Source organism: Bombyx mori, chromosome 20 (assembly GCF_030269925.1).
Source record: "Bombyx mori chromosome 20, ASM3026992v2".
Classification (NCBI taxonomy): Eukaryota; Metazoa; Arthropoda; class Insecta; order Lepidoptera; family Bombycidae; genus Bombyx; species Bombyx mori.
Genome location: NC_085126.1, coordinates 9,955,533 through 9,980,703, shown reverse-complemented (window position 1 = coordinate 9,980,703; position 25,171 = coordinate 9,955,533). Strand labels below are relative to the sequence as shown.

At 38.1% G+C, this 25,171-nt stretch overlaps 1 protein-coding gene across 9 annotated transcripts in view; it reads left to right on the top strand.

The window, feature by feature from the left end:
• The window catches only part of LOC101740004 (KH domain-containing, RNA-binding, signal transduction-associated protein 2), a 284,259-nt gene that overhangs the window by 106,907 nt on the left and 152,181 nt on the right, over positions 1-25,171 (top strand). For 4 of the 9 annotated variants that reach the window (XR_009975855.1, XR_009975854.1, XM_012690363.4 and 1 more), the window contains exons 1-2: positions 2,723-3,154; positions 7,827-8,010. Coding sequence is in view for 4 of the 9 variants with exons in the window: in XM_012690363.4 (XP_012545817.1) it covers positions 7,905-8,010 (106 nt within the window). In the remaining 5 variants the exon portion in view is untranslated. Of the gene's footprint in view, positions 1-2,716; positions 3,155-7,826; positions 8,011-25,171 lie in introns of those variants that run through there. The other 5 variants (XR_009975857.1, XR_009975858.1, XM_062674445.1 and 2 more) reach the window with 2 other exon arrangements.

The following is a 25,171-nucleotide window of genomic DNA, read 5'->3' as shown; positions in this document are numbered from 1 at the left end:
TCGTAAACATTTGTTAAGTACGTATTTCATTAGATAAATTGGTACCAGCCTGTGGGATTCGAACATCGTTGCATCGCTACATACGAATGCACCGGACTTCTTATCCTTTAGGCCACGATGACTTCAAAATTAGTGGAGGGAAATGAGTTGCGATTGGTCCATGTCCAGCAGTGAAGGATTCCGATCTTTGATCACAATTCCACTCGTTTAGTCTTTATTAGCATTATATAGAACTCTTTGACTTCGCGTGCAACGTTAGCAGTAAAATCTTTTTCTTTTATTCCTTATATGGGTGGTCGAGCTAACGGCCGAGCTAACAGCATGGCGTCAAGTGGTTAACGGAGCCCATAGACATCTACAACGCAAATTCCTCAGTTTTTGCAGTACAAAGGCTTATTTTTATTACAAATCTTAAAGTCCTTAAACAATATCACTAAAATCTTCGAAACTAATGCAATAAAGCAAGCAGTCCTTTACTGATTGGCATTTATTACACGATACGAAGGTAATTGCTCCATAAACAGCACAGCGAGCTCGTTCCAAAGGTATTTTCCCTTTAAATTTTTCCTCTGAAATGTCACATTTCTCGTGTCAATCCACCGAAATAATTGAATAACCTTTGAAGGGACGAATCAGTTCCAAAACAATTTTATATTAAACACAACCTTTCCTGTTTCCTGTTAAATAACTTGCCTTCCATTGCCTTTTCAATAAGACGGGCGGTGATTGGTGGATCGTGGACATCAGCAAATTTAGAAAAAATGCTATATCGCTGAGGACTATATATCAGAAGAACTCTCTGTGTCAATCAGGAATACCAAAACACACGTTCAATCAGAAAGCTTCAATAGCTTATCCTGTTGAAGATCAGAGGGAGCTTAACAAGCAAACACAGACGAGAGCTTAGCGGGTGAGGAATTAACTCGACGATACCACCAAATACCAGCTTCTTCCATTTGACTCCATACAGAAGAGGGCCTTTTTTGCCACGTACCATCCGGCTATGGAATGAGCTCCCCTCCAGGGTGTTTCCCGAGCGCTATGACATGTCCTTCTTTAAAAGAGGCCTGTGGAGAGTATTATGCGGTAGGCAGCGGCTTGGCTCTGCCCCCGGCATTGCTGAAGTCCATGGGCGACGGTGACTACTCACCATCAGGTGGGCCGTATGCTCATCTACCTACAAGGGCAATAAAAAAAAAAGATACAGGGTTTTGTTAGAAGAAGGGTCTTTAGCACGCTAGACTTTAGACTTTGATCGTAGTGTAGGCTTAGTACATAGACTTTAACCGCATTATGGGTCATGATTGGCGATGAGGTGCCGGCACGGAAGACCAGTAAACCTCAACCTTGATAAAACTTTTCCAAGACCACGAACTCATTCACCTTGACAAAGAAGCTCGCGTTTCCCACTCCGGTTACAACGGATACAGAACTTGCCAAGAACATTGATTGGACGCTTCGAATTCTACGACAGCTTCTGTCTATTGATAGCTTATTTCTGGCATGATGGCTGACTTGATAGTGCAGTAGTTAGCGGCCCTGACTATTGAACCGGGGGTCGTGGGTTCGATTCCCACGTCAGCCAAATATTGTGCGTTGAAAATGTTTGTTTCCATTTTGTTATTATGGTAGGCAGCGGCTTGACAATGCCCCTGGCATTGCTGACGTCCATGAGCGACGGTGACCACTTACCATCAGGTGGGCTGTATGCTCGTCTGCCAACAACGGCAATAAAAAAAAATTGTAAAAATAAAGCTCTTTGCATTTTTTATTTTTGACAGCAATTGTAGCTTAATCAGTGCTAAACCAATCTAGGATAGTTACGGAAGCTCATAGATATCACTATCACAGTTGCAATGACTGAATTTTAGTGAAAATATCGATAACTCGTGCAGCCCTCTTTCTCCGCATCTCCTTTGGAGACAAAAATTATAGGTCTACATATTATGGTAATGACTTCGAATTTGGAAACAGCCGTTACGAATCTGAAATTCTAAAATCGAAATTCAAATTATAATTCCACATTCAAATCGAAAGGAATTCGAGCGTACATCAAAACAGACGTCATCCGAGATAAAACTTTATTGGTCCGATGCTAATTCGTAAAAATAGTGTTTCTGACAACTAGATATTTTTGTGTTGCAAGCTTTTTAAGTGTATTAAACAATGATCCTATAATTTTGGATGTATGCCATAAGAAAAACAAAATTTGGGAAACATAATTATTTACCTTTTTATTTTTAACTAGCGACCCGCTCTCGCTTCGCTTCGGAACCTGCAATTTATTATTGATTTCTCCACTATTTAATGGATGTTATTATACATATAAACCTTCCTCTTCAATCACTCTATCTATTAAAAAAAACTGCATCAAAATCCGTTGCGTAGTTTTAAAGGTTTAAGCATACATAGGGACAGACAGATATAGGGACAGAGAAAGCGACTTTGTTTTATACTATGTAGTGATATCACTGTAAAATTTTAATATAAATTATTTTCTTATGTTCACTTAATATTCACAAATAAAGCTAAAACTACTTTAATAAAATCAAAATGAATTCGTCAGCGACAATTCAAACGAATGAGTTGAATGAAACACGTAACATAAAATGTTTCCCGACTAACGTGCAAATTCAAAATTAAACTTAATTAAATACGAGAAAATTCATATTCCCCTAAATACGGCAACATTCTCTACGAATAGAGCAAACGCATCGTCAGTTTATTGCACGACGCGCGCTGCGGAAACACACGAAATACGAACGTACCTACCGTGCGTTCAAATTTGGAACGACCCACGAAAATCAGACGTGTTTCCTGATTCTATTCATGCGATTTGAATTAAGTGAAAAACGATTCTCAACAGAATCGTTCTGAGCGATTTTAATGCAATCACAAATTGTAGGCATAGGTTTTTTTTTTTTTTTTTGAAAACTGTCGTGCGTGTTATTACTTAAGTGACAATATTCTCGTAATTTTTAAAAATATTTCAGAACTGAATGAGTAAAATTATGAAATGTGACTAGTGACGTGTTTATATTTTTATAACATTATTGTGATTATTAAGTGCTTTTTATAGTGCACTCAATAGTAGTAAATTAGTTTTCCTGTTGTGTATCCACATTTTGTTTCTACCAGTACTTCGTTAGTTACGGTAAGTATATACTAAGATGGGGCTGAGATGGTGGTATTGGTTGATGGTTAATGGTGGATTGGGATATGGTTTCATACCGTCACGCCACTGGCCTGATGAAGTCTATGGTTCAATTTTACAAGCGCTGTCCCACTATTCAAACAGGAGCGCATTGCTGCTTCGCGCAGAGATAGACAGGGTAGATGGTGGTATCTGCTATAGGAGCCTATCACTCCTACGCTCTACCACAATTTTTTTTGACCTATTCGATTTTATTACACCGTATTATTCCTTCATCGTGAAAGTAACTTATTTTTTTCGGACGGAGGCCAAACCTCCTGCGAGTTACGAGGTCTTCGCGCCTAGGGGGCGCGCGGGCTATGTGAAACTTGACGATCTGCAGGTGTTGGGAGCAGACCGCGACCCCAAGTAATTTTAGGCCCCCACCGCACTAAACGATTCCCCTGCAGTCTTACACCCGACGTCCGATCTCCGTCCGGGGTCAGAACCCGATCAGAGTAACGGGGTTCCCGCGATCAACACTACAACCAGACTGGCGGCGCCACCCCGAGGACGCCCGACCGACGGGTCGTCGAGGCGATAGTCGACGACCAACGACGCCAGTCTCCGCGGTACGGCCGCCAGAGCGTTTTCGCTGGTGATCGTGAAAGTAACCTGCCACAACTCTACCTATTTCTGCCATGAAGCAGTAATACGTTTCAGTTTGAAGGGAGGGGCAGCCGTTGTACTATACTAAGATTTCAGATCTCATATCTCAAGCTGGGTTGCGGCATTTACGTTGTAGATGTCCATGGGCTCCGGTAAACACTTAACACCAGATGGGCTGTGAGCTCGTCCAACGTCGCCACTTCGATAAAGCGGCACGACACGTGAACCCTCTCATTATGGCCGCCGGTAACTACATTCCCGTCCCTGAGGACAGAATGGAAAACAGTCTTTGTCGCCCCAAATACGTCATTTCGGATCCTCCCGATCCACTAACAGTGCTTTTAGGTACCTCAAGCACCGGTCAGCACCAGCTCGACGAGTAAATTAACCCTCAGACACAGCCCACTGAGTTTCTCGCCGGATCTTCTCAGTGGGTCGCGTTTCCGATCCGATGGTAGACTCTGCGAAACATGGCTCTTGCTAGGGTTCGTATTAGCAACGTCGTCAGGTTTGAGCCCCGTGAGCTCGCCTACTAGTTAAGATTACGCTGAAATAGCCTCTAAAGGCTCTCAGCTTATGTAGGAAAAAAGAAGTTGTCCCCCCATCTGTGCAATGAATATAAAAAAAGTAATATATTGAGTCTCGTGATTTCGAATCCACGTTGTATTTGTTATTTTAGATAAAAACCAAAAAAACGGTTCATTGACCGTCTATGCGGCCTATCAAAATCCAAAAAAATTCAAAGTTTATTAATAGAGCGAAAGTTTATTGCACTCGCGGCACAAGCACAGGCTTACGAAACAATTGTTTCGCAATCAGAACAAAATTAATATCCTAAACATTTTTATTTATTGAATACGTACGTTTGATCTGTCAAAAACCCCACGTTCCACCGTCGTTAGTTAGCAAGCAGCGTTCGAAATTCGAATTATTTAAACGAATCCACCGCGCCGCAGCGGCCGGCTTTCGCGAACCGTTCCGAGTTTGAAAATCGAAAAGTAATTTCAGAACCGTTAAACTGTTTTCACGGTATTCGAATTTCGAAAATAATAAGCAGAGACCGGGGCCTAATTAGCGATTTTCTAGTTCGGATTCTGTTTTTCTGGAAATTGACTGCAAGCGTATTAAGAGCGCTTTCAGCCCGAAGGTATTAAGCGTGTATTTTATTTATTTATTTATAACTTTATATTCTTACTGGTGGTAGGACCTCTTGGAAGTCCGCACGGGTAGGTACCACCACCCCGCCTATTTCCGCCGTGAAGCAGTAATGCGTTTCGGTTCGAAGGGTGGGGCAGCCGTTGTAACTATACTGAGACCTTAGGACTTATATCTCGAGGTGGGTGGCGCATTTACGTTGTAGATGTCTATGGGCTCCAGTAACCACTTAACACCAGGTGGGCTGTGAGTTCGTCCACCCATCTAAGCAATAAAAAAATAAAAAAAAACATGATTTTGACCCCCTTTAAAACGTCGGATTAACTCGAAATTTGGTATACTTATTAAGGGCCGATGGCAATACAATATTAAAAAAAAAAAATTACAAAAAAAAGTTGAAATAATGGTATCGGTAGTTAAAAATATTTTATGAACAGTTACGAGCAGAAGGGTTATTTTGATAACATCCTGAAAAGCACACCACGCTTTTTTTTTACAATAAAATCATTTTTGCTTACACTATTTTTAATTCAAATTTATTAAAATTTATTTTCAATTTTTCAGTTGTATTTTCTATAAAAGCGTATTTTGTTAGTTTTTTAAACTATTATTTATTAATTGCTATCGTCTCTGTGTTCAATGCTCTAGTAGATTGAAGTGGCGTCATCTCCAATCGAAGTTTTAAATCTCACTTGTACCTGTTATAAGTCGTTATGGCCTAAAGGATAAGACGTCCGGTGCATTCGTGTTGAAGCGATGCAACGGTGTTCGAATCCCGCAGGCGGGTACCAATTTTTGTAATGAAATACGTACTCAACAAATGTTCACGATTGACTTCCACGGTGAAGGAATAACATCGTGTAATAAAAATCAAACCCGCAAAATTATAATTTGCGTAATCACTGGTGGTAGGACCACTTGTGAGTCCGCGCGGATAGGTACCAGCGCCCTGCCTATTTCTGCCGTGAAGCAGTAATGCGTTTCGGTTTGAAGGGTGGGGCAGCCGTTGTAACTATACTGAGACCTTAGAACTGGTATCTCAAGGTGGGTGGCGCGTCTACGTTGTAGATGTCTATGGGCTTCAGTAACCACTTAACACCAGGTGGGTTGTGAGCTCGTCCACACATCTAAGCAATAAAAAAAAAATAAAAAAAACTTTAACATTGCTTGTTTATTACAAAAAGCCACGTCTTAGTTCTTACACAATTAGCCATTTTGTGATGGTTAATAATAGCAACTACAAATTCTTTTATACAAACAAATGTAATTACTGCGAAACAATTCACAAAATATGGCTTAATATTCACAATACATAATATTTTAGTGGTTTTTACATGACTCTGACATTAATTTATTTTACATAAATTTACTTTTAACTAATATAAACTAGCATTGTTATTATCCAGCCTAATAATAGATGGCGCCCACAACATCATTGCATAACAATTACAATACTTAATTAAATTATTACTGTTAATGGTCCCATCCCGTCCTCGTCGAACCCGTCGCTTGCGACGAAGGGCTCCACGAGCGAACTAACCCATAGACACAGCCCACTGAGTTTTTCGCCGGATCTTCTCAGTGGGTCGATTCTCAGTTTCCGGTCCGGTGGTAGATTCTGTGAAGCACTGCTCTTGCTAGGGTCAGTGTTAGCAACTCTCCGGTTGAGCCCCGTGAGCTCACCTACAAACGTTAGGGCGAAGCTGAAATAGCTTCTCAAGGCTATCAGTATAAGTAGGAAAAAAAAAACTGTTAATTATAATATAATATCAATTATTATTAATATTTATACTTTAATGATATTTAATTATTAATACAGCAATTTGTGTTTTTAAAACAGTGTCAAAACAGTGTCTGCTAATTATTAAAATTAAATATTGTAGAATAACAGTTTCATCTTGCTAATAATAAGTAAACAATGACATAGAATAAACTAAACTATATATTATTATTATGTTAATATTGCCAATAGTGGCGTTTGCGTCCATATGTACCTCCCTCCATATATCCATTGCAACATACTTTAGGGAGGGTATTTTTGGACCGCGATCAGTGTCAATATCATAAGCCATTGTCTATATCAGTCTTTCCCAAAGTGGGCGATAACGCCCCCTTGTGGGCGCTGTAGGCATAATGGGGGGCGGTAAGATACCCAGAAAAAAATGGGGGCGTTGTGTAGAGACTTAGGAGGCGATTTTTAATTTCATCTAGGAGGACTCTTAGACACGACCGAGCTCTCGCTATAGTGGTTTTTAAGTAGATAGAAAAAAACGGGGGCGCTAAAAAATAATTCATTCTCACAGTGGGCAGTAGACAAAATAAGTTTGGGAACCACTGGTCTATATCGATAGATCACTCTCTAATTTAACAATAATAGTACGCCACAACATAACTGCGGTTTCTTTTCGGGATTTATCCAAGTTGAAAACTGATTAGCGGTGAGACTGCCAATTGTACAAATTGCACCTCCTCGTTGACTGGTCTAAAATGTTAATTACGCTTTATTGTGCAACAAGCGGCCCGCTCCGGCTCCGCTCGGGTCTTTAACAAAAATTTCAACGATATTTGACGTTGTTTTATTTTTTTAAATAAAAGTACACTTATTGCAGCATAACTATAATAGTTAGACATATGCTATCGCGACACTTTTTGTAAATAATAATGTGTTCTACAAAGTCGTTGTACATTATTTTATTCTATCATCAATAGTTTTCGCATTTTAGGTAATTTTACACCTTGGGTTACATTATTGGACTTTTTCTGAAAAAAATAGGGATCCTTCCCTATTTTTTTCAGAAAAAGTTATAGCCTATGTCACTCGGGAATAGTGTAGCTTAAAATACTAAAATGGTTGTTGTTTTTTTTTCAGGTAACCCTAAAGTGTCAGTGTCTGTGAGTGTGTAATGTCAAAGTGACAAGTGACGTGAGTTGACGTGATAGCCGCGTCATGGAGCCGGTGCCTTTGCCCCTCGAGGACGAGGAGCGCCCGCCGCAGGGCTCCTCCACCGGCAGCGGTTCTTCATCGGGAACCGGATATTACGGACATAAAAATGGTAAGACCTTTGTTTTGCTTGTCCCAATGTGGGCGGTGTCGGTCGATATCTTTGAGCTTGGGCACAACCATTTAACAAGAGTTGCGAGGGAATCCACTCAACAGAGATAATGTGAAAATAAGTATAGCTGTGACAGGGTAACAGAGCTTACACTTAACCTAATCTGTTGTTCGCACTATTATTGGAATTATTCTTATTATTGGAATAGATCTATTTATCAATGAGAATCAGGAAGTAAACACTGCTGCCAAGCTAAAATGAATGTATCGTTTGGTTATCTTCATATTTTGTGAAGCGGCAGTGTAAGACAAAGCGACAGCTCAGTGCCGTTGACCTCGCGCGACCGTTGAATATGAATTACATTGCGTGCTATGCAACATAAGCACTCGTGCTTATTTTCGCCCGTCATCGCTTTTAGAAATCGATTCCGGTAACCGTACTCGTCGAACTCGGCAAAGAGCTCGACCTGCAACCTAACCTAAGAATCAGCCCGCTGAGTTTCTCGCCGGATCCTCGCAGCGGGTCGCGGCTCCGATCCGGTAGTAGATTCATTCGCGAAGCAGTTGCTCTTGAGTTGTTAGGTCTCCTTCGGAGGCGCTCGGGTAGCTGTTAGCAAATCCCACTCCTCCTGGCTGAGTCTTTGTTCGTTCACCTGCCCTAGTAAATCTAAAACGTAGTAAAAAAAAAATTATAATCAAAGATTCAAATTAACCTGAATAATACTAACGCATTGATACTGTCGAACGTATTATCAGTGAAACTGCATTAAAACTGACACAATATATTCATTCGTACTTACTGCTACATCCGTAGCCTGTATAGAAGAATTCTTACAAAACACCTACCCACTCACCATAAAACCTCTTATTATTGTCTCATAAGAATATATTTGTCTCAGATCGGACATTCATCTTTGAGCGAGATCATGCATTATAACTATTTTGTAGTGTTGAAGAACTCCTTTTTTTGTTTAAATTCAGCCTTCTTATTTCTGACATTACGTATCTAAACACTAAGTTGATGCAGTTTTCTTTATAATTGTGGGTAGGAGTAAATCGCGTAATCCGTACAAAAATTGCGTCATGCACAAGCCTTCACTTAGACCATTAACTTAATACCATGAATGTATAATTTGACGGTCACCTCACGCGTCGAGGTACGAAACTATAATTTATATTTTACGTAAAAATAAAAACTGTTGTAAGAATCGTTTGTTTACGTGGAGAATTTCGTCGAATTCGAAAAACACTAACCCCCTATCTTTAGTCATTCACATGAGTTAAACTCGACTCGACTCAACCTCCAACGCGCGTTTTGGTATGCTCGATCGAAAAAATAAACTCCACTCAAACGTCCTTCGAAAATTTTCCTCACCGGAGTGAAACCTTCACAAATTTTTGGCTTCAAAATAATGAGACGAATCTAAAATTTCGAGAAGAGGATAACTATAGATTTTAGTAATGATCAAAGTGATATAAAGCTTGATAATTATTTTACTATTTATTCGTATATATTACATAGATTTATTCAGAATGTATTAATTACGAATATTAGGCACGATGCAAAGCACAAAGAGAACCACGAATATAAGAAACACTGCATAATGCTTCCTATCTCATTTTCTCCCACGTTAAATCTTATGAATTTATGTGTCTGTCTCTTTTTCGTTTCATCATACTAAAGAAGGTTTTACATCAAAAATAATGCGTTTCCATTGCGCGCCATGATCACACTGGCCGGGAATACCCGACATTGATAAATTGCAGACGCCGCACGACTGGCCACGTGGCTCATTAAGACGGTCGCACCACACATTGACCCACAGCAGTTTCTCTACTTCCGTTATTTCTCTGCACTGTTCGCTGTAACTACACAGAAACAAAAGGCGGCTAATAATATAATACATATTTGAAATAGTACTATAATAATGTATGGCAATATATATGTCGAGGCAACATCACTATTTAGCTAGCTAAAAATAGTTAAAGTTAATCCTTTCCTTAATGTTACGCATTTCAACAACTGTTTAAGATGATATTCGAGAGAATTCATGACTAAGCTACCCTCACTTTCTTCTGTAAATACGTGTGACTATTGTCGCACAAAACATTCCGACTCGAGCAGCCGACTGAGGCGGAGCTATCTGTTTTTATCGTTGTACATTTGAAATGTAAAAAATGGCATTCATTGGAAAAGTGAGTCTTAATTACTGTCACTATGGAACACAATGGTAATGATGAAGAGATTGGCGTCAGCAATGCTGACGTCATCATTTTAAAAAGACCATGGAACCAGCCTCTTCGTCGTATATAATAAAAAAAAGTCAACGATATTATAGAAGAATCTAACAATTTTACATTACAACACAATTACATTAGCAATTTAAAATAACTGCTATCTCCAACGTAGCTTATAAAGTAAAACGAAGACTTGAAATTATAAGCTCCTCATTTTTAGCTTGATAAAAGCTTTGAACTACTTAAGTTACTTTATGTAGTTAATTTTTATTGCCCCCTTAAATATTTACTACTATACGTACAGCTTAATATCCATCCAGGTCAACAAAATCTAAGCCTGAATAAAACAGTAAAAATACCTTATCTAAGAACCAACAATCATGTAATAAAGCTAATAAGCGAACGAAAAATTTCGAACGTATACAACAAAGTGGAATTCGCTGATTTTATCTCCGAATAATGGCAGTGACTCAGAAACACCCGTGAAAAGTTTGTGTCAAGCTCTGTACGGAATTTCGGAAGTTTGTAAAGCTTCTGTTGTCCCCCTGAAATTCTTATAGGCAACGAAAGTTTCGAGCAAAAGGCCAAGACAATGTGCGAGATGACGGGAAATGGAACCATAGCTAAGATGATGAATGATGATGATGATGATCATGCCCCTCGCATTGCTGACATCCATGAGCGACGGTAACCACTTATAATCAGATGGGCCGTATGCTCGTCTGGCTACAAGGGCAATAAAAAAATAGATATCCGGTATTACACTCTTATCCAGTGATATTACAAAGCCGAGCATCACTTGGGGGCAATATTGTATGTACATGGAACATTTGGATATGGAGCATACATAAAAATATAATATTAATTGGCACCTAAATTACTGGTAATTGCGTAATTACTGGTGGTAGGACTTCTTGTGAGTCTGCGCGGGCGGGTACCACCAACCTGCCTATTCCTGCCGTGAAGGAGTAATGCATGTCGGTTTGAAGGGTGGAGCAGCCGTTATACTGTAAAAACTTGATGTCTATGGGCGCCGGTAACCACTTAACATCACGTGAACCGTAAGCTCGTCCACCCATCTAAGCAATAAAAAAAATCAGATTTCTTTTTTTTTTTTTATTGCTTAGATGGATGGACGAGCCCACAGCCTACCTGGTGTTAAGTGGCCACTGGAGCTCATAGGCATCTACAACGCAAATGCGTCACCCACCCCGAGACTTAAGTTCCAAGGTCTCAGTATAGTTACAACGACTACCCCACCCTTCGAACCGAAACGCATTACTGCTTCACGGCGGAAATAGGCGGGGTGGTGGTACCTACCCGTGCGGACTCCCAAGAGGTCCTACCACTAGTAATTACGCAAATTACAATTTTGCGGGTTTGATTTTTATTACACGATGTTATTCCTTCACCGTTGAAGTCAATCGTGAACATTTATTGAGTACGTATTTCATTAGAAAAATTGGTACCCGCCAGCGGGATTCGAACACCGGTGCATCGCTACATACGAATGCACCGGACGTTTTATCCTTTGGGCCACGACGACCTTCAATATTAATTAAGGCAAAAACGGTTAAAAGCAAAAAAAATACAAAATGACTAGCAGCAAGAGGTATTGTGATGCCACGCGAGTAGCCGTGTTTTCTTATTTCTTTCCGCAAAAGTCATGCATTCCAGCTTTAAAGTTACATAAAGGTGAGTAGCAAAACTGACGTTGCGGTCTATGGGCTCCAGCTCTGACGATCTGAAACTATGTATTACCGTACAGGGCGAGTTCACAGTTTGAGAATCGCCCAATCCGTCCTATATTATTACACATAATAAGGTAATTTACTACAAGTATGGCCCCTTCTAGAATCGTAACTAATGTTGTTTTGATGGCATTCGCCCATAAATTATGGCGACCATGAATATCAAACTGCGTTGAGATATATTACGGCTTATTGTTCGAAGAATGTAATCAACAAATAAAAGAGCGGACGGTTAGCATGGTGTGGACATGTGGTGCGTAGAGAGAAGATGCGTGTGACTAGGAGATGTATGGAAATGGTAGAGCAAGGTAGAGGGGGAAGAGGTCGACCGAAGAAGACATGGATGGAGTGTGTGAATGACGATATGAGAGAGAGAGAGAGAGAGGAGTGAGTGTTAAGATGACGGCTGATAGAGGAGAATGGAAGAGAAAAATTAGCTGTGCTGACCCCACCTAGTGGGATAAGGTAAATTAAAAACTAAAAGGTTTTCCAAAGCATATAATATCATTGGATAAACTTACAGGCTATTTTGAACCCGCAAAATTATAATTTGCGCAATTACTGGTGGTAGGACCTCTTGTGAGTCCGCACGGGTAGGTACCACCACCCTGTCTATTTCTGCCGTGAAGCAGTAATGCGTTTCGGTTTGAAGGGTGGGGCAGCCGTTGTAACTATACTTGAGACCTTAAAACTTATATCTCACTATGGGCTCCAGTAACCACTTAACACCAGGTGGGCTGTGAGCTCGTCCACCCATCTAAGCAATAAAAAAAACGCTGTTAGACTGTATTGCCAGCTCGCACGGGTAGTAACATACCGCCTAATTATATTGGGATCACAATAAAACTGAGATTCCGAATTCATCTAGCACCTGGGGAGTCGTGACTTGGCCTGTCCATAAACAGACCGTACCCTGGGATGAAACTGCGAGCAATTGCCCAAAAGGAACATAAAAACGAAGATCAAGATTTGTTACTTTTCATTGTAGTGCACATTATTTATTAATTCGACCTCAATAAGATTTTAAGAGAAGTCTCTGAAGGAAATGATCGTTTTTCACGTACAGGTCTCTTTGAGGACGTTTATGGTACATTAATCCCATTGTTTGATCTCTTTGTTCAATGGGATATTGTGTTTAAAATAGTATGGCCAGTCGCAGGGCCAAATAGGCATTACGATAAAATACGTTATTTTAATACTAGCGACCCGCCCTCGCTTCGCTTCGGAAACATTAAAACACACATGAAACCAAAAAAAATAAATAAAAAAAAAATAAAAAAAGTAGCCTATGTTCATCAGGGACAATGTCGGCTTCTAATGGAAAAAGAATTTTTCAAATCGGTCCAGTAGTTTCGGAGCCTATTCGAAACAAACAAACAAACAAATCTTTCCTCTTTATAATATTATTATATAAGTATAGAAGTATAGACAACTAGTGGACCCTTGGAGTCGAAATTCGACTTTAATTAATTGAAATTATAAGTTTGTACACTATTATGACTACAATCATGTAAAGTCAAAGACTCATATACTTCTATAATCGCAGATTTCGCTAAGATCACATTTTAGACAAATATTAATATAGCCAAACAACGTTTAATCTATTCTCGATTTGACCACAGACTATAATTATATAAGCAATAAGAACAGTTTGACAATAAACAAATAGTATGCATTCGTGTTGTGTCAAACACACGGTAGTGTGTGTAATGTTTTTTTTAATAGATTTAATGGGAAACGTTGTTTTGCCATAAAAAATATTTCTAGGAAAGATAAATAACCTAGATATCGCAGGAATGAGGGCTTCTGACTGTCGCGCCGAGGGTCGTGGATTCGATTCCCACATAGGGGCAAATATTCGTATAATTAACATGTTTGTTTGCTCTTTGTCTGGATGCTCATTATCTATATATGTATATATTTAAACGCAAATAAGTATGTGTGTTAGTCTCTGGTACTCTGGTAATCCTAATTTAGGGCTGGGTGATCGTGCGTGATTTATTCTTATTAATTCTTTATAAAACCAATGGGATACAAAATAAGCAAGTGTGACGTGTGGCGGCATTTACGTTGTTAATGTCTATGGGCTCCGGTAACCACTTAATACCAAATGGGCCGTGAGCTCATTCGCAACAAAAAATTAGTGATGCCACAAAAACGACTTACCGTGTACCGCGTGTTAAATTCCTATCGTATCTTCATATTTTAATACTTAATCGCGTTAATAATTTACAGGAGCGAAATGGCCAAACCGAAAATGTGTCAGCTCCGAAAATTTATGAACTAGGTACACGTGTACTCGGATTTCTTTTCGGAGAAAGGGTTCGTTGTATCAGCTCCATAAATATCTTTAATGGCGAGCTCCCCGAGTCGGTCACGCCAAACGCATGTCGACCGAGCCACACGTCGGAGCGAAGGCCCTGATCCTTGATATAAAGCGATTTCAAAGCGTTCCAATTTTAAAGTGATGTCGTCTCTACTTTTGAGATTAATACTTAGAATCACAAGTGGAACATGCTTAAATTCAATAGCATTAGAAACATAGATTATTTCTGTGATTTAAACATTTGTTTCCTATATGTACTAATAAAAATTTAATCATTTGTACCAGTAAATTAACACTTCTAATCATTTCTCTTGATGTAAAAAAAATAAAGCACCGTACACGGAATTTGTATTCAATAGTACCATTCATCTCATAAAATTATATAGTAGAATATTACTTACGTCAATAAATTTTTATTGCGATGCCAATACTTCAGAGATGTTACTAGGACCGTGGTTGTAGGTAGACTGAAGTCTGCGGGTATGATGTTGGGAGCAAACAAATCTGCCTACCCTCTTTTTAGTTTGATGTTTAGGAGCCCTGGTAAAAGCAGCCAAACCTGTCTGTCAGAATGAACTCTGTTATACACCAAGATAATACTGACAATTACATTATTTTGTGTAATACTAATGTATTTTGCGCTGAAAATATATTTTTTGTTTGAGAATTATTTTGGCTAAAGTGCTCTCCAATTTACATGGCTAATGCCAAGTGAATGTCATTTTCAGTAAGTAGGAGGGGGTAGGACGTCTTGTGAGTCCACACGGGTAGGTACCACCGCCCAGCCTGAATGCCGTGAAGCAGTAATGCATTTCCGTTTGAAGGACGGTGCAACCGTTGTACTGTACTGTTAAAAAAAACGGAGACCTCATGAACTCGTGTCTCAAGATGGGCAGCGGCGTTGACAAGATTGATGTCTACGTTAAAAAAAAGGGTGTACTCCGTCATACAACTTAAGATGTGGTCAAACTCTCAAGTACAATAGCTTCGCAGCAGAAATAGTCACAACTTTAGTATTTACCCGCGCGAACACACAATCCACATTACCGACAACAATATATAATTAATTTTCGAAAAAAAGCAATCCTTTTAAAACATTGTAAAGAAATAAATGATGTGTCAAAAAGCACCCCAAAAACTTTTTTACGTATAAAAAAAAGGTGCAAATTTATGGAATTATCAATGCCAATGATCTCAGGCCACAACCCCGGAACTAACAGAGCTGCTACAAGCGAATTATTAAAAAAAAAATTACATTTTTTTATGTTCAACGAGTCATTAATATGCAAATGTGGTATTTATTGTGTTTTGTTAACGCCGCGTTATTGTTTTGGTAATGATTATGTTTTTTCGTGAGACTTTTGTTGTTGTTGTTTTTTTTGGAAAAAGAGAAATCGTTTTGCCTTTCATATTGTTATATGGTTTAATTTTTTTTTTTATTGCCATTGGAAGCAGTCGAGCACACAGCCCACCCGGTGAGTGGTTACCGTCGCCCGTGGACCTCAGTAATGCCGGGGGCAGAGCCAAGCCGCTGCCTACCGCTTAATACTCCCCACAAGCCTCGTTTGAAGAAGGACATGTCATAGCGCTCGGGAAACACCGTGGAGGGGAGCTCATTCCATAGCCGGATGGTACGTGGCAGAAAAGACCTCTGGAAACGCACTATCGATTATTGCGATAGGCAAGCTATTGGCTTGGAAGTTGGCTTTCCGTCGCCTCGGTCTGTGGATTACATCTACTCGATTGAAGAATTTATCCTTCTTTATTAGACGCAGCTGTAGCATCAGCATTGCTGGCTGCGACCGCGCGTGCGGATACCAAACATTAAGAATCCGAGCAATGGTTCTCAATCAATTTTTTATGGTTGTGGGGAATATTCTTGAAGGCCATTGAAAGATCAAAGCCTTGGACTGGCCTTGGACTGGCTTGGAACGTTTGTTCGGTCTTTCAGACCGGAACGCTGGAATCGTGGCGAAAATACTCGTAAATTTGGACACACAAAATTGTATTGTCTGGCCGTCTGATGTAGTGGTAAGTGACATGGTCACTACACAAGGGGATCGCGGGTTCGAATCCCGCCAAGGGAAGATATTTGTATGATAAATATAAATGTATTTTCCAGGGTTATGGATGTATATTAAATATGTGTATGTGTATACTAAAAATCTTATATTTATTTCCGTTATCTGGTACCTGTAACACAAGTTCTTTACGAACTTATCACGGGACCAGTTAATGTGGCGTGACTGTTAGTAAATATTTATATTTATTATATCAATTTCCGAGCTAGAGATTAAAGGGGGGAATCAAACAAAATATAACTACTGTAATTATAGTTTTTATTGCTTAGATAGGTGGACGATCTCACGGCCCACCTGGTGCTAAGTGCTTACCGGAACCCAAAGACATCTACAACGTAAATGCTGCCACTCAGCTTGAGTTACAGTACTATGGCTTAGGCACCCTTGAAACCGAAACGCATTACTACTATTGTGAGAGAAAACATACCTACAATCGAATTATCGGTTAAACATTCTGACCTAAATTTACTTGAATTTTTTTTTGCGAGCGTCTCTGTAATTATCCGACTTTTTACAATTTGTACTTTGTGATTAAAGGGTTTGGCTCGATTGACCCGTGTACGGGGCGTGGTGGACGCCTCAATTGGGGGGGGGGGGGGATTAGTATACATAATAAAATACAAAGTTGAAATGTGAATGGCTAATGCGGTCACGTGCTTTTAAAATAGTAATTACGCTTAACCGACAATGTATTATTAATTCAGAATACATTGGCTTTCGAATTTCAGTTCGGCAGGCAAGCTACTGATTTTGAATTGGTATAAGAATAGTGAAGTTTTTTCTGTTTTAATTAAAAACGAGCTGACCCGGCAGACTTCGTAGTGCCTCAATCGATAAATAAAAGACCGACGGGGTACACATCTAAGAAAAAGCAAAATTGTTATTTTTATATTTAGTTGCGAGCATTTTCATATTTATCTACCTTTTAAACCTTCTCTGGATTTCCACAAATAATTCAAGACCAAAATTAGCCAAATCGGTCCAGCCGTTCTCGAGTTTTAGCGAGACTAATGAACAGCAATTCATTTTTATATATATATAGAAGATATCATAATAATATGAGTCTTAAATCAAAACAGAGGTAAAAGTTCGAACAGAAATAACCAACGGGCGACTATAAAAATTGCACAGAGAGGTGTAATATTTTAGACGCCAAATGAAATCGAATAGTTGTCATAGTTTGAACACCTCTCATAACGTATATATGATGATTTTATATCACTATATGACGCCATATGTAGCAATAAAGACATATTAGATAGAAAACCACGTGCTGTCTGGATTTTATCATGAACCTAAAGACAAAATTTCAAAACCTCAAAAAATAAATGATTTTCATTAAGAATAGCCTAAGAGTCGATGCGACATTTGCTATGGTAAAATTCACTTTAGACTCAAAGCTGGTAAAACACTCAAGAGTAACTCCGTAAGCCTAGAACATTCAAACCTCAAACGCATTATCTATAGGGTAGATTCTGATTGAGATCTATCAAGAGATCTCTATATCGGATATATCTGTACTAATTTTAATTACTTTTATTCGGTCAGTAAACTCTTGTCCGTGATTATTGCAAATTATATTGAAACTAAAAAAAGGAATAATACTTAGAAAATTACTAACCTAAATGGACCAAAGAGTTTGCTATCTAAACGCATGCGCTTTTTGAAAAAATATGGCCGCCTCTTCGTTAAGCCTTTTGAGGATATTTCGATAAATTCATGTGGTTTTTGTTACAACCGTATTTATTACTATTCAAACCGGTAAATAAATTTATGATCTCCTCTTTGTCTCTTTAATTAGTAAAGCTAACAAATTTTAATGGTGTCTGAAGATCAGTACGGTTTGTTTAAAACTTCATTACCGTAACCCGCACAACAGTTCGCGCTATACAAGCACAGCTCTACCGAAACTGTAATATAATTAGCCCCTTTTTTAGTTACCCTCATTCTCCAAATCCTTTCACTCGCGCGGTGCATACGTGCGGATACGCCGGTATTACTGCAAAAATCCCCCATCTGCGTGAACATGGAATAGCTCATTAAGCTACAAGAGTAGACAGAGTATAAAAAAAAATTACGCCGAATTTCAAATCCCTAAAAGGGTCTTCTTCTATATTTCCTATTACCCTCTGCTGGGGTGTAGGGCTCGAATCAAATCCTTCTATTTACATCGGTCTTGGGCAATCTGTTCTAGCTCCTCCCACGTTATGCCCAAGATCCCCAGCTCCTGCCCCACCGAACGACGCCAAGTTGTTCTGGGACGGCCTCTTTTCCTCTTGCCAGACACTTAAAGGTAAAAAGGTACAAAACTAATAAAGGAGTTGGGCTGCATACATGCCTTTTCCAGTTCCAGACACCCTCCCCAGTAACATGCATAAAATAAAAGGTAAAACTTAAGTGTCACTGAAATGCCAACTAAAGATATTGCCCAGGCTCGTGGATCCCAACAAAATTGAATGCCCAAGAGCGTCGCTACAAGATGGAGATTACACCTTATTTGAATATAATAAAGCGGAACACGGCTTAGTAAATATTCATGCAATCAAAACAGATTATGTTAATGTTTAGGTCGACCGCTTGCAATATGGTGTCTGTTGGCTTTTCAATAGTTCCCTTTGAATATTTACGTTTTTGAAGAGCAAATTTGTAACTTTCTAGATTTAGAACGATTTTAAAGTTTGTTTACTTATACACTTGCCGGAATCTGCAATAAGCACAGCCTATATATCGACACCCACAACGATTAGCCACTTATGACGTCATCAGCCCTCAATAACGTTAATCAAGCGATACGATTAAACCCATTAACTCCTGTCTGTTTTCTCGTCTGATTCAAGAGCTAACCCAACAAAAAAATTGACGAACAAAAAATAAAATACACCACAATTTTCGTGTCAAATATCAATCAAGTTACCAGCGTAAAATTACAGAGCACGCGACACATACACTGGGGCTAACACGAAATATTCTGCCGTATTATTCTGTTGAATCCCTTCAGGCTTGTACACGAATCAGCGACTCACAACACGCACGCGAACTCACTCTCACTTCGACGAAATGAAGTGACATAATTCCTGTGGCTTATGAAATCAAAATTATATTACTGTTTATCATTAACTGTATTATTATTTTGCTCGAAATCGGCAAATCGTTTGGCCCTACCCGCTCTTGATTCGCTACCAGACCCAAAAATGTTGTCTAAGCTCAGCTAAGAAAATCTAAGTACAAGCTCAAGTATACATATTGGTCGGAAGAGCATATGCAAATTAACCGAAATGCAAAATTTTCATTGATGTTTAAAATTTAAGATTTAATTTAAATTAAGATTTTAGTATCGAATCGTATTATAGTTCTAAAACTGCTCGTAGATATTCGAATAAAATCAGCATTTACATATAAGAAGTATTTTTTTAGTTTGTCAATTTGCATCAAAGTATGCGAAATAACCAATACATTTTTTTTTTTATGTATTTGACAACCGCTGTTATTCTTCTGCGAGTGTTTGGGGGTAATAACAAAGGAAGATCTTCCAGCAGTTCCAGCGAGCGGAATCAATTTCTCGATAGACCGACGGTCCAAATGTTATAGATCGAAATTCGTATACTATCTTGGCAATGTCGATAGCTGGGTAGCTGTCACAGAGCATGTAGCGGGTGTTATAAATACCAAATTCTAAGAAGCTCCCGGCTGATTATCAACTGTTCCCAACTCGATATTTGGAATACATATTATATTAGTTTATATCCTACAATGGGATGCACTAACAGCCTTAATGAAATATTATAATAAATGAACATTTCCGGTAGCGTCCAAAATGGCTGCAGTCAAAATGAGTTCCCGCGCTCCGACGCCGATTTTGCGGTGGCCGCCAACCCCGATTTAGCAGAATCATACACTTACTACATAGCTTTAAAAATCACAACTCTCTCACTAATTACGTGAATGAAACGTTATTTTTGGCTTCGTCGGGTTATTTTTAATAATGTCGGCTTTATCACGCAGTATCATTTAACTGGTACGCTTGTATTAATATAACGTAATCATTAAGAAAAATTTTCATTTAATTCTATTTATTTAAATTATTGTACCAAGGAGTTCTTATTTTTGAAAAAAATAGCAAACTGTTCGGAACTAGAGGTCCCACGGTAGTCGAAATTCGACTATAATTAATTGGAATTGTAAGTTTGTACACATACTATAATCACAAATTTCGCCAAGGCTACACAATATTTAATCTATTCTCAATTTGACAACAGACATCAAGAACAAAAGTTTGACAATAAATAGTATGCATGCGTGTGTGCGTCAAATACATAGTATGTAGTGTGTGTAATGTTTTCTTTATTGATTTAATGTATCTTTTATGCATTATTTTAAAAAAATATTAGCATTGTGCACTTCTTCTCTATATTCTCTATAAGTGTGGAAAATTTCATACTCCTCCGTCCGCGCAATTTTCGTAAAAAGGGATACAAAGTTTTTGCTTCACGTATTAATTTAGAGATACCGTTGAGCGCGATTTAAATGCGTATGACGTCATATGGGGCCAAAGAGCGAACGAACAGAATTTAGGAAGAAAATTATGAATCAGTCCTAATTCCCGTCAACACGTAAAAAAGGCGTAAAGCAAAAACGACCTACAAAATCCTCGTTTATGTTGCACCGTCAGGAATAATATGTACTACTACTAATAATAAGCCGATCTTTACGAGAGTCTTAGCGACGGATAGCGTCATGGGACTTGTGAAAAACGTCAAAGGAACGAACGTGGAAACAAAATACAATGTTTGATTTGCAGCTTTAAAAGGAGTGACGGAAAACGTACAAAGTTGTACGATAGCCTGCGCGAATAGCAAAATAAAAGAGATAATGGTAAAGGTTATATGAATTTAAAGAAAAACCTTTATCATTATAACCTTTTAAAAAGAGATAAATGTTATTTTATCTTATCTTATACCTTTAAACGAGCAATTTTTGTATATATATATATAATATATATATATATATAATCTGAATCTCGGAAACGGCTCCAACGATTTTTATAAAATTTAGTATGCAGGGGATTTCGAGGCCGATAAATCGATCTAGCTACGATTTATTTTCAGAAAATGTTGTTTTATTCATGTATTCAATAATCTACTTTATGACTCTTCCTGACATATATTGCCGAATAATAATACAATTTTTCATAATCGAGAGCAACTAACTGCTTTAAGACACAATAACACTAAAGCTATTTCAGCAGATGGCGTTGTTAAGTCACCCGAAGCCAATGAGTGTTTTGTTTGAGGTTAGACCAAGAAAATGAATTGTTTATTTATATTATTTGTATCTCTTTAACTCACGTATTCACTAAAAATGCCTAAACGATCTTGGAATATTTCATCATTTTATCAATATGTAATTCGTATTTAAATATAATTACTAAAAAACACAATTTATCAAAAAAGAAAATACCGAGCAATCTCGGTCATCGCCTAGTTTTCTTATTAAATTAGAAAACGCAATTGTGTATTTTATTGTTAATTCATTCTGGAGTATTCTATATCATTATATCAATATTAATAATAATAATAGAATCATTTATTGCCTTTCACACAGATTTGGATTATTACAGGTAAGTATTTTTTTATATTTTTTTTATTGCTTAGGTAGTTGGACATTCTCACGGCCCACCTAGTACTAAGTGGTTACTGAAGCCCATAAGCACGTTCACTTTATTAATGGCATTGGTAAAGGTGTTTTTGTGTTTGCCTTTTCCCAGAGTATTTATTAAAAAGGACCACACTACTACTGAGCGTTCGAAAGTTATTTTTGAATAAACTATTCGTAAGCTCTGATTGCGGCAGCTTCTCTTTTATACGGTTTTTTGGAACGAAGTTCCTTACGGCAGGCTTGGAGGGGAAAGGGATTTTGCTGCGCGACCGAACTGAAAAAAATGTGATAGTAAAACCGTAAGAAAAAATCCGTGGAAAAAGTCCGTGGAAAAAAGTGCGTGGAATAAAACCGTTAAATGAGACGTGCGCAGGCGCGACAGTCGCATACACAAGCGAGTAGTGTATAATACCTTTCTCTTTCTCCCTCTTTCTTTTCGTTCTCTCATCCATTCTCTTTCTATTTTACGTAATTTATTATTTCCTAAAATACTGAATTTCCTAAATACATTCCTATACTTAAATAAAAACTAATCAGCAAAATTTAAGAGAAAAATCAAGAAAACCTACATAAAATTGAGCACGATTTTTTTTTTGCAAATTGTGTCGATTCTACATTAGCCGAAGGAACTTCGTTCCTACCTAGTGTCCCACGACACCACATTTATAATTTTTTGTTTTAAGTATAACGGCTTTCGGACTTTAATACATTTTTGTTTTTAAATAGAACCATGATTTAGCTGTTTCGAAGCTTGGTACTGAAAGATAATAGAAATATCGACCGGCTTCGTAAGTCTTTGCAACCACCACCGATGAAATAATTATGTAGCCGTTCTTTATCGCTACGTTTGAGTCCTTTGCTTCCTCCCGCTAAGGTCCAAGCCAGCTACACCGTGCAAATCACAACCCATTCTTTTGTATTAGATCATTACATTTCAACTGACTAACAATTTAAAACGTTCAAGTTAAGGGTTCGGCGAATGTGGTTGGAAAAGTTAGCGGAATCATCATGAACTTATTAAGATGAAGTTATTTGTTAGGAAAATTTATTAATATATTCCTTTTAATACTATATAAACTATTATATATATATGTATGTATGTGTGTATGTATGTATGTATGTATGTATATACTTTTTGTAACTTAATATAAATTTCATTGCACCTACCACATCACTATCCACTCTGCACTACCTTTGGTTGACTGGTAGAGAATGCCTTAGGTATTAAGTCCGCCAATGTAAATTTTACATGAAGTGTAATAAATAAATAAATAAAACGCTGTTCCTAGCAAATTATTCTAATTTGTTTTACCCTACGAAATATCCGACAAACGTCAAATTTCAAGTGAATAATATTGACAATAACGATGAGGGTTTACCTGTATTAGCTCCCAAATTCTGCGTCAAACGATAATTAGTTTTAAAATCGACGGCTAAAGACTCTTTTTGGAATGTTTCGATTTATCACTGACAGTTGTATATTAATTTTCATTGAGGGTTCGCTGAATAAAGTCGTCGAGAATCAATTAGCGTTCGAGTTACCCGTGAAATAGAGAATCTAATTGCAAAGTTTTTCAAGGTCGGAAATGTTGATATTAATTATTTTTGTAGAAACGAATTTGGCCCAAACTTGTTTGGCCTAACCCGGTGCTTACAAATGGTTCTTGAATTACTGCGGGACTAAGGACATATGAGGCCGTCAGCATCGCAAAAGTGGCCTAACCCCGGAAATTCAAGGTTGGTTTTAATTATTTTTGTAGAAAGGAATTTTGCCCAAACTTGTTTGGCCTAACTCGGTGCTTACAAATGGTTCTTGAATTACTGCGGGACTAAGGACATTTGAGGCCGTCAGCATCGCAAAAGTGGCCTAACCCACAATTCATATTCGTGCTTATATATTGCAATCTATTTAAAACATAATAAATTTTGATGCAAAATCGGCCCCTAGTTTCATCCGTAGATAACAGATGACTTTGTAAAGAGCGTTTTAGCGCGTAATTTTTTTTGCCTACGAAGTATTTATTGTAAAGGTATATACGAACCTCATTATCTCCATACTAACTATGGTAAGCTTAGGCCACTTTTGCGCTGACTGCCTCATATATAGCTTACCTGATGTTGAGTGGTGACACAAGACTTACCTTTAAACTATTGCCCAATAAAGAGATTGCAGAATGTCTTGTAAGTCCAAACGATAAGCATTAGCACCTAATCTATTTCTGCCGTAGTATAGTTTTACATAATGCAATAAAGACATTGGCCTTCTATATGTGGATCGCTGTAATCACGATGATATGTCTATGGGCTACACTACTCAATCACCAGTAGGACCGTGAGTTCGCTCATCTTTTTAGCGTAATAAAAATAAAAAGGCACATCCCTATTCGAGTGTAATAAAATGGAAAATTTACGACTCATTATATTGACAAGTAACCAACTTGTTGAACTTTCCGGACTAGAGTGTCTGAAAGCTTCGAAAACTAAAACTTTTAACTTTAAAAGCGCGATTTTATGCTTGAACTTTTGCGATCTCTTGGCTAAGGTGAGGTTTTATAAGTAACAGAAATTTTAGAGAGCCAATAATGAAATATTGTTCAAATATATTGTCTCTTCTTTACATTGTCCTGTTTAATTCCTCGTCCTCGCGCTACCTTCAGGAATGTTTTGATTTCCTACATACTGCAGACTCCCATTCACTTAGGCTATCGGATAATTTAATGCTGAAGTTTCCGGCTCACGGGACGTCATTTTATGACCATTCCTGTGCGGTTGAAGCAGTCCGTTTATGGAATGCACTACCCTTAAGCATCAAACAATCGTCCTCGCCGGAAACTTTTAAGTTCAGATTAAAATCGCACTACCTTGCACAATAATCTGGCTCCTACGATATAACTGTACAAGTTGCTACTTATTTTGTATTTACTTGCATATTTTTAGTATTTATTTGTATTTAATCGTATGTAAGTCTAGCTTATATTGTATTTATTTATCACATGTGTATATAAGTATATATTTTTATGTAAGTTTATTAAGATATAGCACTGTCCATGCTAGTTTGCTTATTCTTCTCCCTGCAAGGTTGCCTGGAAGAGATCGCTTTCAGCGATAAGG